Consider the following 20,348-nt stretch of genomic DNA (forward strand, 5'->3'; position numbering starts at 1 on the left):
AAATTCAATAAACTTGTGAGATAGTCTCATGTTTCAGACATATACATAAAATATCAAATGAAGAAACACTATAATGAAATCATACTGATGCACGTAGGTTACATTTTTTATGTAACTTGTCAAAATTGGATAATATTTTCAACTGGGTGGGAAAAGTTAATGAAGACCTACAACAACAACAACTGAAGTGACACAAAGCTGCATGCTCATCAAAAGGCCTGTCCTCTTTCTTACAGTGACAGAAAGGAAACCTGAAAGTACGTGTGAGGAATGTAAAACTCAGGAAGATATATAATATCTTAATTAGAAAATAAAAAAGTTGGAAACGCAAAATCAGTGGATGGAAGCATCAATTTTAGCAGATTAAAGAATACCATCGTGCTTTTTCTTCAAACAGTGATTCACAAATTTTGTTTAGTACCATGTTACTCACATTGAGAAGTGGTCTGGAGACTTTCTTTGAACAGAAGTAGTCACAGTGGGATCCTGTGAATGAATTTAGAGTAACTGCAGTCAAAGTATGTAAGACTGTCATAATTTCATGAGAAATTATAAAACATGGCAATCTCAAGTGAAAAGGAGATAAGGTAATGAGTACATTTTTAACATATTTTTGATGAGTTTCCTTCCAGTGAAGACAAGAAAGGATGATTATAACCAATTCTGTTTCAGGTATAAATATTTTAACTGTAAAATAATGGAAGGTTTATGACACCAGGTACCTGTCAGGTTTTCAGTCACTTCCAACTACTACAACATTACTGGAAAAAATAAACAATGAAAAAGTAATACAAGCATGTTTAAGTGGAGGACACTCTGTGCTTTTACCTTGGGCAGCAGTTCCTGCAGAGCTCGGGAAGTGGACCGCAGCTCATTCTTCTAGAAGGTCCTGAGAATCAGTAGTTCATGTATTCCTGTCCCAACTGAATGCAGCTCCAGTTCCTCTGAATTTGGCTCAGGATTTCTCCCCAGAAACAAGCCTGAATCTGTAACAACCAACCACAGCATCTTTGATGTGGCGTCGCGGGACCCCTCAAGCCACGGATCCCTGAGTAAAACAGGTCTTGTTCAAATACCCTCAGGGAAAATGAGGACTGAACCAGGGGAACAGCCCCCAACATGCAAGCGACTGTGCTGCTCACTTACCAGCATGTCCTGGGAAGCCGCCCAGAGCCGCCCCCTCAGCACTCAGCCAACAAGGCAGCTTCTTCCTCTACCTCGGGAGGCGACAAGTTGCTGCAAAGCACCCAGGTGGCAAAACCTCCTGGAAATGAAGTTCTGGCTCTCTGAGTGGCAACGTGGTGGTTCTATGGCCCCACTGGAAGGCTTTCTTGTCTTCAGGTGCCCTGGGTCAGGAAAGCCCATGGTACGCTCTCTGCCAGCCTTTGGTGACAAATAGGTGACAGAGTCAATGCAAACCTAGAGAGAGCTACACATCTGTTATGAATTTACTGCATGTCTCCTTAGATAATATTTTCAATAAAAAGTGCTTTAGACATGACAGATGGATGAAATCATTTCCATCAGTCTGGTAAGGAACCCATTTTACCTTCAAATCCTAATTGCCATCTCTTCACAACCAGAAGAAGGCTTAGTGAAGTATGATGTTTCTGCTTGGATGTAAGACAACGCTGCGGGGTTTGAAACTGTCCACCTTCCGCCCTGCATCAGGATCCACAGTCGACATGAGGATAGCAATCCCTATCCTGCTGCACACTGCTAGCTAGCTACAGAGGGAGAATACGGACCTTATTCTCGAATACTTTGGGTTGAGATCAGCAACGCATCTGTGCCAGTTCCATGCTGCAGGACCTGGGGCCTGGTTTTGGAACATGAGCAAGGCCCCTCTGATACAGGAGGAATGCAGCAGGGACAGGGAGGGAGATGGCTCAAGGTCACCTCCCCACAGTGTAGGCTCTAGAAACTACCTCCCAAAGAGCAGCATGCTCTCTGTCAAGCTATCTCTCTCCCTGACATTTCCTGAGGCTTGGCCCCACAACCCCAAGCAAAAGGAGGGGTGCCCATCTTCCCTCTGTGAAATGGCCTCTACACAGCTCTGCCCAGAGAGGTCGGAGCTTTGGGCTCAGGGAAATCTGATGCCCTGGATTCCTGCCTTCTCAGGTCCCAACGCTCAGAGCACCTAGCTAGACCTCCTCGCCCGTGGTCCATGGTCCACCTCCACACACCTAGACCAGCAACTGCTTTTCATCCTTCCAACTCCTCTTTGTCTCTGCTTTTCTCTACCCCCTCTCCCTCTCTTGGTTCCTCTCACTTTCCAGGACTTGCCCAATCCCCCCACCACCCACTCAGTGTCCCTCTCCCTGACAGTCTCTTTCTCTATCTCTCCCGGGGCCCTCAGGCCTTCTGCTCTATGCAGCCCTGTCCAGTACCACCACAGGGGACCACCTCTCCTGTCTCCCCCTCTCTCCTGCCATCATTCGGCCCAGTCCCTGCGCACAGGGCATGACAATCCCATTTACAAAGGCTGCTCAGGCTGACCTTGACTGTAGCAGGGCAGTTACCCGCCTCTCCAGGGCAGAATGTGGACAGACAGACATTGACACCTTGGCCCAGCCATGACCCCAATGCTGCTGGAGGATGGCTGCTACCACAACCTGGAGAGAAGGAGGGCTTTGCACGATCCAGGAGCTCTGGTGCAGAATGGACTGGAGTAAAGGACCTAAGAAGCGACAGATGCATACACCCAACTCCTCCTGCGTGGTGAGGGAGGAATGGGTCTCCTGTCATTGGCCTCTGCCCTGTCCATCCCTCAACATGGAAACTGGGGGGGATTATGGGGCATCAGGGGTCTTACCAAGAAAACTGCCACCATCAGCGCCCCTAGAGCCCACCCGCTGTTGCGGGGCAGCTGGTGAGGTGAAACCAGTGCACAAAACCTGGATTAATGCAGGGCCTCCTTACCAGTCTCCCGGGGCCACTACTGACCCTTCATTCATTCCTCACCATCACAACAGACCACTGCCTGGGGACAGACACCTGTCCTGCTGATCACCACATACCCCCAAAACTAGCAGACACCATGTGCTCAAGGGTATCTATCACCAGAGTTAATACAACCACCAACAGATCTAAATACAGGGTGTGTCCACCTGCCCAGAAGGACTGCTTGGGCCCCTTGCAGTAAAGATGCCACAAAGGGTAATCTTGCCACTATCCTCCATCGCCACCACTGCTGCCAGTTTGTTTCTGTGTGTACAGGATTCACACTGTGCTCCTGGAGGGGAGTGACTATAGGTCCTCGTGAAGGCAGACGCTGACACACAGACAGAACCGTGAAAGGTTTATTGGGGGGATACGAGGAGAGACAGAGCACAGGGGACAGGATGGGCAGGGAAGGCATTCAGACCATTAGGCTCATCTGACACCTTTACAACATATATACTCTGCACAGCCTGGTTGTTACCGCTCAGGGAGATCTTCAAACTTCAAACTGACTGTCCTGTAAGACAAACAGATTTTGGATTATTTCAATGGGATCTTATGTTTTGCCATACGCATTTTGCCTCCTACAGTATATCTGAGGTCTTGGATGAACACCTGAGTGTGTGGCTGCCTCTGTGAGTCTATATGTAATAGAAAATAATTGTCTTCACATCTCAGACATCAATGTCTGAATGTACATGTTCTCATAATCTTTTTCTTATTTGTTAGCTAGGTTCTGAATTCAATAAAAAAGGGGGGTCTTTGCCTTCTCCTTGAAATGAGGACTGCCGATCTCTAGGCTGAGGTGTTCAGGTGTCGTGGTAGTTTTGTGGACTTAAATGAACATTTTTTGATGATCATGTGCATGGAGCTGTTTTCATTCAAACAGTGAGAAGGCAGAATGGCCAACAGCCCAGATATTTTGCATATTCTTTCTTTGTTTCTTAGAGGTGGGAAGGGGAAGAGGGAGAAGGAAAGGGAGAATCCCAAGCAAGCTCCACACTCAATGCTGAGTCCCACACGGGTTTGATCACATGACCATGAAATCATGACCTGAGCCAAAAACAATGTTGGATGCTTAACCGCCTGAGCCACCCAGGGGTCCCTGCAGATTCTTTATGTACTTCAACTCCTGTGCCTCTAATGACCTCAGAAACCAATATGCTCCCCATTTCAAAGAAAACAAAGCTGAGGCTCTGAGTAGGCCCCACGGAGAGCTGGCATTCGGGCTGAGACATCAGGAACACAGACAACAGGAACACAGGATACTGTGGCAGAAGTTCTGGGAGATGCAGGCAGGGAGGGGACTCAGATGCAGAGGGTGGTGACAGGGCTCGAGCTAGGGCGGCTCCTGGTCAACCCCGAATTCCCCACTAAGAGCCTCACTCAGGCTGAAGCCAAGGCAGCAGCTCTCTGATCTCAGTCCTGTCTTCACTTTCTCACACGGGGGCACACAAACTGAGGCAGACAAGAATCCCCAAAGAACCAAGTTAAATTTCCCACATCTCCACGGCATTCTTTCACACAGTTCAGAACCTTCAGAAAATTAGGGAAACAATAAAATTTATAGATTATGAGTGAACAGTTTTATGCCAACAATGACATTTTCACGCAAATACTGCATTATTCACACTGTGTGACAGACACACGCAGCAACTCGGTGTGGACCTCACTCTGCCTTCACACTCACTGCTTAAGCTGCTGGCCTGCCAGGAATGGCCTCCGCTCTACCTGAGAGAGACCATCCACTCCCCTGAGCACCTCCATCCTGCTTCTCATCCACAGTCTCCTGTTTCTGTGTGACCCACGGCTCCCTCTCCTGTCCTTCAGATACATCGCTGGTGCTTCCCTTATACGGAACACAACGTCTGTGTGGTTTAATGAACGTGTCCCTCCCTTCTCTCAGACACCCTAAATTCCTAACGTTAAGACTAGACCTCATCCCTTCCAGAGCGCAGGATATGGTCTCTGTACAGCGTCCGTGCGCACACCTGCTGTGCTGAGCTCTCGGAGAAGAGAGGCTCTCCTTCACCGCAAAGGGACCTGCCAACCACCTCAGTAGGAGTGAAAGATGAAGTCCATCAAATGGATCTCCTGAGCAACTTGGAGAAAGTGATCACGTCCTCAGCAACATTCACTCCCCCATGACATGAGACGCCTGCACGCAGGACTGCTATTCCTTATGGGGGACACACCGGCGTCTGTCTCTGACACACGCCACAGAAAAGACAGAGGACAAGCCCATAGGAAGTGACTGAGCCACATTCCCACAAAACCTCCACACCTGCCTCCAGCATCTGCCACTGTCTCTCGTTCTCACCTCCCTGACCGGACAAGAGGGCTTCCCCCAAGTATCCACAGGTTGCAGAGGATGGGGCAGACCCCAACCCTAACGATGAATCAAGGGACCAGAGCCCCACTTCAGTGGTTTCTATAACTAATGAAATGTCAGGTCAAACTCAACACACTGCACATGAAGTGAGAGGTGTTTCATTCCTCCCAGAACAACAAATGTATTTCTTACTGTCGTGCATGTCCAGAGTCCACATGTCTGCCATTGTGCAACAGAGACACTTCCTTCCCAACAGTGGCACCTGCCCCACTGCTCAGTGTGAGGAAATAGCCAAGCACAATGCATTATGTCCTGAGAAACTTCAGGATATTAAAACATCTCAGGCAGGGTTTCCCTTGCAATGTCAAGACCTCTGCACAAACTCTGCCTTTGTTCCACCGACACATCCCAAAGGTGACGAACTGGAAACACAGAAGCCTGTAGGCTCCTGCATGAAGACTTGGCATTTTAAAAGGTAAACAGCACCACACACAGATCCCAAGATATACCCAACAGACACAAGGCCAGGACACAGTGCTGCCCAGACAGGAACAGGATTCCAGAAATGGTTACAACTGGAAACAGCCACCGTATTTACCTTGTCCTTTTCTGGGTCCTTCTTGGGTGCGGTGCCACTGTTGTCCCCTTGAGCGCCACAGCCTTCTGAATGGAACTGAGGCCCTAGAAGAGACAGAGGTGGATTCAGACGGGTGTTGACCACGCAAGATTCAAACCAAGCCTCTACACCTGCCCCAGCCTGTACCACTCTCCCACTCTCAGGTCCCTTCCAGATGCAGAGCGTTTCTCACAGGTCTCCGCTGACCTCTGTGGACAAAGAAGAGACCAGTCCCTCACCCTTGGGGATATGACCACTCCGCACAGTAGAGATGATTTCATAACTAATCAATAATGCTGCACAATTGGGCCTCCACACGTGCAAGTGATGTGAAGACTGTGCTCCATTAAGCCAAGAGCCCAAAACATCATGTCTGTACAGTGCACCTGGGCAATGCTTTTATGTCTGTCTATTGCACAATGTCACACTTCTTCTCAATGGCAGACCCCTGCTGCCCAGTTCTGTATGGTGAAATGAGACAGTCCATGAAATGGAGGTCCACAGAAAGTTGAGAAATGTTCCTGTGTCCTCACTCAGGTTGATCCTTGCATTGCAAAGCCTCGTGGTACCTCCTCTACATCTTCTCCACCGACACAAGTAGTTACATGATGAATACGCGCTACAACTCACATCATGCAATCCAGGTCATCTTACCACATGGAGGAACGAGGTGCGGGGGAGGCCCCCATGTCGACCAAGGTGGAGGAGGCTGAGGTAGCCCAGAGCCAATGAAGCCTGGTAAAGTTTGGCCCATATGAGAGGGCATGCAGGTGGGCTGAGGAAACCCTCTCACATCTGGACCCACCTGCAGACAGACAGGGAAATAGTTTCGTAAGACAGACAGAAGTTGTAACACCAAGAGATGAAACCCAAAGAAAGAGCTCTCAGCATCTGCCTCCTTCTCCAATACCACGTTCCAGCAGAGCCACATCCGTGCTAGAGAACTTGACCCCTCCCCACTGCTGCCAACTATAACAAGGGGGGAGAGGGGAATGGATGTTACAGGAATAACCTAATGTCACCAAACATCACTAACCATGTCTGCCGACATTCACTAGCAAGAAGTAGCATCTTCAAAGATGAAAAAGAAGCATGGCAAACTAGTGAGGCAGGACACTCCAGACACGGAGGCATCGGGATCCTGGACAACACTTCATCTTTCCTCCTCAACCACACAGAATATTTTGGTTTGTTAACAAGAGAGAGAATGTGATGAAACTGCCCTTTCTTCTCAGGAATCCAAGCCACTCGAGGTCAGTCCTTTGCTTGCAAGCCCCTGACTGTCCCCACGCTGCCTCACTTCCTGACAAAGGGGTCTTCTCCTCTCTGCAGTTTCTGTCCATGGCCACAAACACACTTGAGGAATTAGGGGCCTGTGATCTGACAGGGGAATTGGAAAAGTGTTTTCCAAAATAAAAGTGTTTCTCTTAAAACACAGTCACTCGGAAATTTCAGCACACTGAGTTCCAGAGTGATTTTGTCCAATGGGGAATTAAGATGGGAAGCATAAATAAGAGAATTCACAAAAATGTATATGCTTTCCAAAATCTTCCTTGTGACTGAGTTCCAGTTTCAAAGCTTTGTGTTCTGAGAATATGCACGGAATAATCTCAGTCTCTTGGTATTGGTTGACACCTGTTTTGTGACCCAGTATATGGTCTATTCTGGAAAAAGTTCCATGTGCATTTGAAAATAATGAGTATTCCTTTGTTCTGGGGTGTAGTGTTCTGTATATATCTATGAGATCCATCTGGTCCAGAATATCGTTCAAAGCTCTTGTTTCTTTGTTGATTTTCTGCTTAGGTGATCTGTCTATTGTTGAGAGCGGAGTGTTGAGTTCCCCTAGTATTAACATATTATTATCTATATGTCTGTTTATTCTGGTTAAGAGTTGCCTTGTGTATCTAGCTGCTCCCCTATTGGGGGCATAGATATTTATAATTGTAATACACACTTGTTGGATACATCCTCAAGAATAATATAGTGTCCTTCTGTATCTCTTACTACCATCTTTAGTTTAAAATCTAATCTGTCTGATATGAGAATTGCTATCCCAGCTTGACCACTCTCTCACACCATACACAAAGATAAACTCCAAATGGATGAAAGGCCTCAATGTGAGACAGGTATCCATCAAAATCATAGAGGAGAACATAGGCTGTAACCTCTTTGACATCAGCCACAGCAACTTCTTTCATGACATATCCCCAAAGGCAAGAGAAACAAAAGAAAAAATGAACTTGTGGGACTACATCAAGATAAAAAGCTTCTGCACAGCCAAGGAAACAGTCAGAAAAACTAAGAGGCAGCCCACAGAATGGGAGAAGATATTTGCAATGATGCTACAGATAAAAGACTGGTATCCAAGATCTACAAAGAACTTCTCAAACTCAATATACTTGAAACAAATAATCAAATCAAAAAATGGGTAGAAGACATGAACAGACACTTTTCCAATGAAGACATACAAATAGCTAACAGACACATAAAAAATGTTCAAAACCATTAGTCATCAGGGAAATTCAAATAAAAACCACACATATTGCATGGTGCACTGGGTATTATATGCAACTAATGAATCATTGAACTTTACATCAAAAACCAGGGATGTACTGTATGGTGACTAACATAATAAAAAATATTATTATAAAAAAAAACAAACCTTGAGATAGCACCTTACGCCAGTTAGAATGGCAAAAATGGACAAGGCAAGAAACAACAAATGTTCGAGAGGATGTGGAGAAAGGGGAACCCTCTTACACTGTTGGTGGGAATGCAAGTTGGTACAGCCACTCTGGAAAACAGTGTGGAGGTCCCTTAAAAAGTTAAAAATAGAGCTACCCTATGATCCAGCAATTGCACTACTGGGTATTTACCCCAAAGATACAGACATAGTGAAGAGAAGGGCCATATGCACCCCAATGTTCATAGCAGCATTGTCCACAATAGCTAAATTGTGGAAGGAGCCAAGATGCCCATCAACAGATGACTGGATTAAGGAGTTGTGGTCCATATATACAATGGAATATTACTCAGCCATCAGAAAGAACGATTACCCAACATTTGCAGCAACATGGACGGGACTGGAGGAGATCATGCTAAGTGAAATAAGTCAAGCAGAGAAAGATAATTATCATATGGTTTCACTCATTTGTGGAATATAGGAAATAACAGGAAGATCGGTAGGAGAAGGAAGGGAAGAATGAAGAGGGGGTAAACAGAAGGGGGAATGAACCACGAGAGACTATGGACTCTGAGAAACATACTGATGGCTTCAGAGGGGAGGGGGATGGGGGATTGGGATAGGCCAGTGATGGGTATTAAGGAGGGCACATATTGCATGGTGCACTGGATGTTATATGCAAATAATCAATCATGGAACATTACATCAAAAACTAAGGATATACTGTATGGTGACTAACATAATAAAAATTATTATTTTAAAAAAAGAATGCCTTTGATGGGTTCTTTAGCAGACTCAACATATTAGAGGAAAGAATCATTGAGCCTAAAGAATTTCCAGTAGAAACTTCCAAGAAAGAAGCCCAAGAACAAAAACTACAAAGACAGCACAGGAAATCCAAGACCAGTGGGACAATTATAAAACATGTAACGCACACATTATAGGAACACCAGGAGAACGGACAGAGATATTTGCAGTAATAATGACTGAGGATTTTCCTAAATTAATAGTCACCAAGTCACAGATCTAGGAAGCTCAAAACATTGAAAGCAGGATAAATACCAAAACAAACACACAAAAACTAACAAAAAACACCAATGATGCCTAACAGAAAATATTTAGCTACAGGGGTGCCTAGGTGGCTCAGCCATTAAGCGTCTGCCTTTGGCTCAGGTCATGATCCCAGGGCCCTGGGATTGAGCACTGCATAGGGCTTCCTGCTGGGTGGGAAGCCTGCTTCTCCCTCTAACACTCCCCTTGCTTGTGTTCACTCTCTGTCTCTGTCAAATAAATGAATAAAATCTTAAAAAAAAAAAAAAAGGAAAATATTCAGCTTCAGATCTTTAAGAAAGAACTCTGGAAATCTGGAGCAGGGGTTGGGGTGGGGTTTGAAGGAGGTGGAGGGGAGCAGTAACACCCTACCCAAGAGGAATAAGGATAAGAACTACATCACACTTCTTTTCAGAAACCATGCCATCAGGAAGGATGAAGTGTTTACAGCGTTAAAAGAAACATCAAACTAGAAACCTGTGGCCAGTGAAATGATCCTTCAAAACACACTACAGAGTAAGGAAAACTGTCAGGGATAATGATGGTCATTACTGCATTGATAAAAGGGGTCAACTCACCAAAAAGACAAAACAATGTCCAATGTGCATAGATTAACAACAGAGTGTCAAAGTACATGAGGCAGAAACTGAAAGAACTGCTAATGGAAAAATGGAAAAAGATGAAACCATTAATATGCCTGAAAAACTCAAAATCGTCTATTAGTCATTGACAGATCCAGTAGATACAAAAACTCCATGGAAGATCGGTAGGAGAAGAAAGGGATAAAGAAAGGGGGGTAATCAGAAGGGGGAATGAACCATGAAAGACTATGGACTCTTAGAAACAAACTGAGGGCTTCAGAGGGGAGGCGGGTGGGGGAATGGGATAGGCTGGTGATGGGTAGTAAGGAAGGCACGTATTGCATGGTGCACTGGGTGTTATATGCAACTAATGAATCGTGGAACTTTACATCAAAAACCAGGGATGTACTATATGGTGACTAACATAATAAAAATATTATTAAAAAAATAATAAAAAATAAAATAACAAAAACAAAACTCCATAAGAACACAGGTGAAACGAACAGCATCACCAATCAACTGGATCCATTAACATCTGTAGAATACTTCATCCAACACCGGAAGTATATAGATTCTTCTCAAGCTCCCATGGAACATTCATTGAGAGAGGCCATATTTGGGGCCATAAGATACATCTGAACAACCAAAGGAATAGAAATCACAGGAAGTGTGTTCTCAGACCACAAATGACTCAAAGTAGACATCATGAACAGAAAGATAGCTGGAGAATAACAACAAATAAATGGAGATTAAACAACACACTTCTGAAGAACACACGGGATGGAGGGCAGGTAGGTGGAGTGATGGGTCAAAGAGCTGAAGGGGATTGAGAGTACACTTATTGTGATGAGCACTGAGAAATGTATAGGATTGTTGAATCATGTTGTACACCTGAAACTAATATTACACTGTTCACCAATTATGCTTGAACTTCAAAAAAAATATGGATCACAAGAGGCACTTCAACAGAAATTTAAACTATTTCAGTCTAAGTGATAATTAAAATTGAAAATATTAGAGCAACGTCTGTAGTATTGAATGCATATAAAAGATCCAGTGACTATAAAATTTTCTGCTTATTTATGAATAAAAGTATATAAGGTACTTTAGTATACTTACAGCAAGGACAGTTCTCCAGAGGTAAATGAGAAATGCACAAATTCCCAAGGAGGCAATAATAATGGTAAGCTTCCACAGAATTACAAGAACATCAGGGCCAAGGATGAAATGGTCAAGCAAAATATGGACAAGCTGAAATAACAGTTGAGATAATGAGGAATCTCAAAGATATTTACAATGTATCTGTCACAAATAATCAAGTTTACAGACCCTCAACCAGCCTCCAGGAGATAAGCACACCTCTCAAATACCTCCTCATGGAAGAGGAAGAAGACAGAGGGATTATAAAGAGCAGGTGGAAACTTCTGGGAGTGATGAGTGTGCTTACTATCTTACTGTGGTGATGGTTTCACTGCTGCTTACCTATGACAAATATCAACAAACTCTATTCTTTATTTTTTTAATTAATTTTTTTAATTTTAATTTTTAAAATAATGTTCAGTTAGCCACTATATAGTAACAGGGTGATGGGTATTGAGGAGGGCACATGCTGTGATGCACACTGGGTGTTATACTTAACTAATGAATCTCTGAACACTACATCAAAAACTAATTATGTACTATACAGTGGCTATAGAGTGCCTAACAAACCGTATTCTTTAAAAAGATGTGATCATACAGATATTATATCACACTGAAGCTGTAGGAAAAATCTGATAGGCAAATCTTGAGATTTTATTTTGCCTACAAACACACTGCAAATATTTTTTCTATAGTGAACAGAACTAAAGAATTTATAAGCCAATGTAAAGTAGACAAAATAAGTAAATACAAACTCACAATAGATAAGAAGTCAGTTACTTCTATTGTACATCCAAGAAGAACCTGGATAAACTCCTTTGGAATATTTCCAAAACTACACCCAAAGTTTATGGAAGAATGAGAGAAAGCAAGAAAAAAAATGTAATAGAGATACAAATGAGAATGTTTTATGGACAGATGTTTATAGATAAGGACATAAGGGAGAGAGATAGGAGGCTGCTATTAGAATATTTGGGATTATTATTCCAACAAAAATAAATTATAATTATTGCTTAGAGTCTGAAAACAGTGATGTTTTCTTTCAATGCTCACTTTGCTTCTGAATCACAGTGCAATATGTCAGATTTCTGAAATACACAAAGATTTGCATACTCAGGTGATCCTGAATATTTTGATGATATCTGCAAGATTTTAAGTTACTTGAACACTTATCTCCAAATAGCAAATAAAAGAAATTCATGTTCCTATTTCTTAGTATTGTACCTAAATCAATCAGTAGCAACTATGAAATTTAACTTCTAAAAGAATACAAGATTCCTGGATATGGACACCAAAACAGAGAACATATCTCATTTTACAAAAACTAGAGTTAGAAGTATTTTAGGAGACAAGACAATCACATACAATTCGTACTAATTCACACCAAGCTTGAATTTTGTGCAAACACAACTCTCTAGAAAGTAGCCCCTGAAATCTATAACATTTCCATCTTCAGCCTCATCACAGCTGAGGTCAGGAAAATGTGTGCTGGTGGAAACATACACTGTCTTTGAATAGCCACTGTCTGAAAGAGAGCAGTAGCTGTCAGCACTATGGTTGATCATGGGGATCAAATGCACAAAAGACAGAGACCATCTTGTCATGAATGTAAAACACGCCCAGTCGTGGGCACTCGGTACATCTGGCAGCTGTCTGGATGGTGACCAGCAGCTGACTCTTAACTGGATGACATCCAATGGGGCCAGTAACACTAGGTTTTCAGAGACAGTGGCCATGAGCAGGTGGAGGTGGGAAATGCAAGACCAGTTAGTTCATGCAAGAGCCCAGAAATGAGGCAGGGTGAGAAAGCTGAACTGATCTATGAGATGCAGACTGGGTAGAGGGGAATAATTCCAATTGAGACTACCAAGAAATGTCCTCCTTTGAAGACTCAAAAGAAAGAGAATAAAGTCTATTTTGACTGGATGATTCTGCCTCAACACAAGGGTCCTTCCTGATGACTGACACTTTCCAGATCCCTAAGAATCTCGTGCAAGCCGATCAAAAGAAGTCTACTTATGTCTAGAGGTGTTCCCTATCTGTCTCTTTCTTTCCTGGGGGTACAGGTTTTACTTTTTAATGATAGAGTGAAATATTCACACTGGAAACCTGGTATTTCTTTGTATTTGGACAATGCTAAGGATATTCATGACCTTTTTACTTTGGCGAAATCAACACTTTGTACATACTTGGCCAAAGAAAGGACAACAACTCATTCAGTCCCTGATCACATCACACCTTCAGATTTTCCTGTGACAAATGTCCCAGCAGGATGTGGTCACTTAGTGTCTGCTGAGCTTCTCAGGGCTCCCATGGACCTGGTGGGACACAGAGTCCCTGGGGACAGCCTCCAACACCAGAAGGAAAGTGCTGACTCAGAAGTTCTTAAAAGTCCACAAACCAGGAAGCACAGAGCACAAAGGACATTTCACTTTTTAACACTCTAGTCCCAACACCAATGCTTAAAATACCACTGTTCTCAGGGCCACCAAACTCCACAAATATGAACAATGTGCTGTTAGATAAACAAACTACATAAAATGGACCCTAAACTTACAAGGCTTGAAGCAGGAGCTTCGTCCAGGAGCCAGTCTAATATCCATACTTCCTATCTGAGTTCCTGACATTTTTAAAGACAATTTTAATGAGATATAATGTACACATCATACAAGCCCCCTCTTTAAGACAAAGAGCTCAATGGCTTTTCATAATTTCACAAATCCTTCCTTTTTGACACCATTAACATAGTATTTTCATGTTTCCATCCTGCCAAAGCTGCTGTTTTTGGACCAAGCAGCACAGACATGTCCCAGAACTTGGTGTGGATGGCTGTAGCCATCACCCCTTCAGACTGACTGAGACACCTTCCCTGTAGTGCTCGGTCTTCAGGGAGATCTGAAGTTCTTCTGAAGTTCCCATCACGAACCCCATGGAAAAGCTGTTATTTAACCACAATGTGAATGAACACAGTAGGAAGGAAGACACCCCCAGTAGCTTTGGGGCACCCAGGTGGCTTTGTCAGTTAAGTGACGAAGTCTTGGTTTGGATCAAGTCATGAGCTCATGGTCCTGAGACTGAGTCCCTCTCCGGGCTCCAGGCTAACTGCACAGCTAGCTTGGGATTCTCTCTCTCCTTCCCCCTCTGCCCTTCCCCCCACAGCTGTGCCCCCCCCAAGAAATAAATCTTTTAAAAAAAGAGGACCACAGAGTTGAGCTGTGGTTCACATATACAATGGAATATTACTCAGCCATCAGAAAGGATGAATACCACCATTTGCATTGACATGAATGGAACTGGAGGGGATTATGCTAAGTAAAATAAGTCAAGCAGAGAAAGACCATTATCATATGGTTTCACTTATATGTGGAACATAAGGTATAGCAGGGAGGACGTTAGGGGAAGGATGGGAAAAATGAAGGGGGGGAATCAGAGAGGGAGATGAACCATGAGAGACTATGGACTCTGGGAAACAAACTGAGGTTTTTTGGGGGGGAATGGGCTAGCCCAGTGATGGGTAGTAAGGAGCACTGGGTTTTACATGCAAACAATGAATCATGGAACACTACATCAAAAACTAAGGATGTATTGTATGGTGACATAATAATAAAAATAACTAAAATAAATTTAAAAATAAAAAAATAAATTCATATCTTTTAATAGTTACTCTGAATGTATATGGGACAAATGGACACATCAAAGGCACAGGGTATTGGATTGGATGAAAAAGTAAGACCCATCCATATTTTGTCTAAAGAGACTTGTTTTAAATCCAAAGACACCTCCAGATTGAAAGTGAGCAGGTGGGAAACCATTTATCATGGTAATGGATATCAAAAGAAAACTGGGCTTGCAACCCGTATCAGAAAAATTAGGTTTTAAACCAAGGACTGTAATAAGGGATGAGGAAGGATACTATAGCATACTTAAAGCATTTAACAAACAAGAAGATCTAACAATTGTAAATCTTTATGCTGCTAAAATGGGAGCAGCCAATTATATAAGCCAATTAATAAAATTAAGGAAACACATCGATAATAATACAATAATAGTAGGGGACTTCAACACCCCACTCATAGGAATAGACATATCATCTAAGCAGAAGATCAACAAGGAAACAGGGGTTTTGAATGACACAGGGATCCAGATGGACTTCACACATATATTCAGAAAATTCCATCCTAAAGCAACAGGATACACATTTTTCTTGAGCGCACATAGAACATTCTCCAGAATAGATCACATACTGGGTCACAAATCAGGTCTCAACTGGTACCAAAAGACTGGGATTATTCTTTGCATATTTTCAGACCACAATGTTTTGAAATTGGAACTCAAACACCAGAGGAAATTTGGAAGAACTCAAATACATGGAGGCTAAAGAGCATCCTACTAAAGAATGAATGGGTCAACCAGGAAATTAAAGAAGAATTTAAAAAATTCATGGAAACAAATGAAAATGAAAACACAACTGTTCCAAACCTTTGGGATGCAGCAAAGGTGGGCCTAAGAGGGAAGCATATAGCAATACAAGCCATTCCCAATAAACAAGAAAAGTCTCAAATACACAACCTAACCTTACACCTAAAGGAGCTGGAGAAAGAACAGCAAATAAAGACTAAACACAGCAGGTAAAGAGAATTAATAAAGATAAGAGCAGAAAACAAGGAAATAGAAACCAAAAGAATAGAACAGATCAACGAAACTAGGAGCTTGTTCCTTTAAAGAATTAATAAGACCAATAAATCCCTAGCTGGACTTATCAAAAAGAAAAGAGAAAGGACCCAAACAAATACAATCAGGATTGAAAAATGGGAGATCACAATCAACATGGAAAAAATACAAACAATTATAAGAACATATTATGAGCAACTATATGCCAACAAATTAGGCAATCTGGAAAAAACGGATGCATTCCTAGAGATGTCTAAATGACCAAAACTGAAACTGGAAGAAGTAGAAAACCTGAACAGGCCCATAACCAGCAAGGAAATTAAAGCAGTAATCAAAAATCTCCCAACAAACAAGAGTCCAGGACCAGATGACTTTGCAGAGGAATTCTACCAAACATTTAAAGAAGAGTTAATACCTATTATTCTGAAGCTGTTTCAAAAAATAGAAATGGGAGGAAAACTTCCAAACTCTTTCTATGAGGCCAGCATTACCTGCTCTCCAAACCAAACAAAGACCCTACCAAGGAGAATTACAGACCAATAAACCTGATGAACATGGATGCAGAAATTCTCACCAAAATACTAGCAAATAGGATCCAACAGTCCATTAAAAAGATTATTCACCATGACCAAGTGGGATTTATTCCTGGGTTGCAAGGGTGGTTCAACATCTGCAAATCAATGTGATACACAACATAAATAAAAGAAAGGACAAGAACCATATAGTCTTCTCAATAGATGCAGAAAAAGCACTTGACAAAATATAGCATCCTTTCTTGATTAAAACTCTTCATAGTGTAGGGATAGAAGGAACATACCTCAATATCATAAAAGCCATATATGAAAAGCCACAGTGGATATCATTCTCAATGGGGAAAAACTGATAGCTTTTACCCTAAGGACAGGAACATGACAAGGATGTCCACTATCACCACAGCTGTTCAGCACAGTACTAGAAGTCCTAGCCTCTGCAATCAGATAACAAAAAGAAATAAAAGGCATCTGAATCAGCAAAGAAGAAGTCAAGATCTCACTCTCTGCAGATTACATGATACTTTATGTGGAAAACCCAAAAGACTTCACCCCAATATTCTAGAACTCATACAGGAATTCAGCAATGTGGCAGGATATAAAATCAATGCACAGAAATCAGCTGCATTTCTATATAATGAGAGAGAAGAAAGGAGAAATTAAGGAGTCGATCCCATTTACAATTGCACTCAAAACTGTAATATCCCTCGGAATAAACCTACCCAAAGAGGCAAAGTTTCTGTCCTCAGAAAACAATAGAACACTCATTAAAGAAATTGAGGAAGATACAAAGAAATGGAAAAACATTTCATACTCATCGATTGGAAGAACAAATATTGTTAAAATGTTTATGCTCTTGGAGCAATCTATATATTCAATGGAATCCCTATCAAAATACCATTAACTTTTTTCAAAGAGCTGGAACAAATAATCCTAAAATGTGTACAGAACCAGAAAAGACCCTGAAAAGCCAAAGGAATGTTGAAAAAGAAAACCAAAGCTGGTGGCATCATAATTCTGGCCTCAAGCTCTATTACAAAGCTGTAGTCATCAAGACAGTATGGTACTGGCACAAAAACAGACACATAAATCAATGGAACAGAATTGAGAACTTAGAAATGGACCCTCAGCTCTATGGTCAACTAATCTTCGACAAAGCAGGAAAAAATATCCAGTGGAAAAAGAAACAGTCTCTTCAACAAATGGTCTTGGAAAAACTAGACAGCCACATGCAGAATAATAAAAGTGGACCATTCCCTTACACCATACTCAAAACGGATGGAAGACCTCAATGTGACACAGGAATCCATCAAAATCCTAGAGGAGAACACAGGCAGTAACCTCTATGACCTCAGCCGCAACAACTTCTTGCTAGACACGTCTCCAAAGGTAAGGGAAACAAAGGCAAAAATGAACTATTGGGACTTCATCAAGATAAAAAGCGTTTGCACAGCAAAGGAAACAGTCAACAATACTGAACAACCGACAGAATGGGAGAAGATATTTGGAAGTGATTTATCAGATAAAGGGCTGATATTCAAGATCTATAAAGAACTTATCAACTCAACAACCAAAGAACAAATGATCCACTCAAGAAATGGCAGAGGACATGAACAGACATTTCTCCAAAGAAGTCATCCAAATGGCCAACAGATACTTGAAAAAAATGCTCCACATCACTTGGCATCAGGGAAATAAAATTCAAAAGTACAATGAGATATCACCTTACACCAGTCAGAATGGCTAAAATTAACAAGTCGGGAAACAACAGATGTTGGCAAGGATGCGGAGAAAGGGGAAACCTCTTACACTGTTCGTGGGAATGCAAGCTGGTGCAGCCACTCTGGAAAACAGTATGGAGGTTCCTCAAAAATTTGCAAATAGAGCTAAACTATGACCCAGCGATTGCACTACTGGGTATTTACCCCAAAGATGCAAATGTAGTGATCTGAAGGGGCACCTGTAGCCCAATGTTTATAGCAGCAATGTCCATAATAACTAAACTATGGAACGAGCCCAGATATCAACAGATGAATGGATAAAGAAGATGTGGTATATATACCCAATGGAATACTACTCAGGCATCAAAAAATGAAAATGTGCCATTTGCAATGACATGGATGGAACTAGGGGGTGTTACGCTAAGCAAAATAAGTCAATCAGAGAAAGACAACTATTATATGATCTCATTAGTATGTGGAATTTAAGAAACAAAACAGACGATCATAGGGGAAGAAAGGGAAAAATAAAACACGATGAAACCAGAGAGGGAAACAAACCATATGGACTCTTAATCATAGGAAACAAACGGGGAGTTGCTGGAGGGGAGGATGGTGGAGGGATGCGGTAACTGGGTGATGGGCATTAAGGAGGGCATGTGATGTAATGAGCATTGGGTATTATGTAAGACTGATATAACTGACCTCTGTTCTAAAACAGGAAAGCAAGAAAATCTGACAGGCAAATGCAAATTTAAAAAGTTACATAAAATTCTAAGGAGAAAATAGTAGTAACATCTAATTGTTGGATCATGATAACATATAAGCCTATAATGGGGATTATGACTGCAAAGAATTCCAATATATTTTTATTGTTCTAGAAAACAATCGTCTACTTTTTGAAATTAAATAGATTACAGTAAAATTTCAAAATAAATCACCAAAAAATCAGAAATAGAGAATATACATTCCAAGTTATTGTAAGGGGGAAATTTAGTGAATAAATTTATCATTTTAAAATAACAATAGGGGCGCCTGGGTGGCACAGCGGTTGAGCGTCTGCCTTCGGCTCAGGGCGTGATCCTGGCGTTATGGGATCGAGCCCCACATCAGGCTCCTCTGCTATGAGCCTGCTTCTTCCTCTCCCACTCCCACTGCTTGTGTTCCCTCTCTCGCTGGCTGTCTCTATCTCTGTTGAATAAATAAATTAAAAAAAAATTAAAAAAAATAAAATAACAATAAAGGGGTGCCTGGGTGGTGCAGTTGTTTAAGCGTCTGCCTTTGCCTCAGGGTGTGATCCCAGCATCACATCAGGCTTCTGGGATCCAGCCCCACATCAGGCTTCTCCACTAGGAGCCTGCTACTTCCTCTCCCACTCCCCCTGTTTATGTTCCCTCTCTCGCTGGCTGTCTCTCTCTGTCAAATAAATAAATAAAATCTTTTTAAAAAATAAATAAAATAACAATAAAAAATAAAATATCAGAATATATGTTTTATAGAAATATTTTACATTTCTAAAGAACAGATGCACAAATTGTAAAAAGCATTGGAAAATCGAAAACACCATCTAATTTTAAGAGGCATTAATTATTGACACTAGATGAAAAAAATGTAATAAAAAAGTTATATGCCAACTCACGCTTATGATCACGAATACAAAGCATTTATACAATGCATTGGAAAACTTAATCAGGGGTGCCTGAGTGGCTCAGTCAGTTAAGCATCTGCCTTCGGCTCAGGTCATGATCCTAGGGGTCTTGGGATCGAGTCCCCACATCGGTCTCTCTGCTCCGAGAGGAGCATGCTTCTCCCTCTCTCTGTTGCTCCCCCTGCTTGTGCTCTCTCACTCTCTCTCAAATAAATAAAACTTTTTAAAAATCAGCTTAAAAAAAAAGAAAAACATATTCGGACCAGGTTTTAAAATCTAAGAGATTATAGCTAATTTAGTTTTATCCCTTATATGCTAGTTTGGACTAAGATTAGAAAAGCTATTAATGTTATCTTTCTGTAAAGTGATTAAAGAGAAACTGTGATCAAGTAAATAAAGATAATGTATCCCATGGAAACTTTTTTTCTTTAACCAA

General features: G+C 42.0%; 1 protein-coding gene across 4 annotated transcripts in view; it reads right to left on the reverse strand.

Moving 5' to 3' along the window:
• The window catches only part of LOC123775570 (uncharacterized), an 85,001-nt gene that overhangs the window by 34,291 nt on the left and 30,362 nt on the right, over positions 1 to 20,348 (reverse strand). The window contains exons 3-8 of one of the 4 annotated variants that reach the window (XR_015726208.1): positions 11,325 to 11,456; positions 6,546 to 6,696; positions 5,874 to 5,956; positions 1,147 to 1,383; positions 829 to 986; positions 434 to 486 (exon numbers count right to left, since the gene is read on the reverse strand). Coding sequence is in view for 1 of the 4 variants with exons in the window: in XM_087865751.1 (XP_087721877.1) it covers positions 3,440 to 3,460; positions 5,874 to 5,956; positions 6,546 to 6,696; positions 11,325 to 11,456 (387 nt within the window). In the remaining 3 variants the exon portion in view is untranslated. Of the gene's footprint in view, positions 1 to 433; positions 487 to 828; positions 1,384 to 3,284; positions 3,461 to 5,873; positions 5,957 to 6,545; positions 6,697 to 11,324; positions 11,457 to 20,348 lie in introns of those variants that run through there. The other 3 variants (XR_015726211.1, XR_015726212.1, XM_087865751.1) reach the window with 3 other exon arrangements.

This window comes from Ursus americanus, chromosome 2, assembly GCF_024610735.1.
Source record: "Ursus americanus isolate L20-20 chromosome 2, mUrsAme1.1.p, whole genome shotgun sequence".
NCBI lineage: Eukaryota > Metazoa > Chordata > Mammalia > Carnivora > Ursidae > Ursus > Ursus americanus.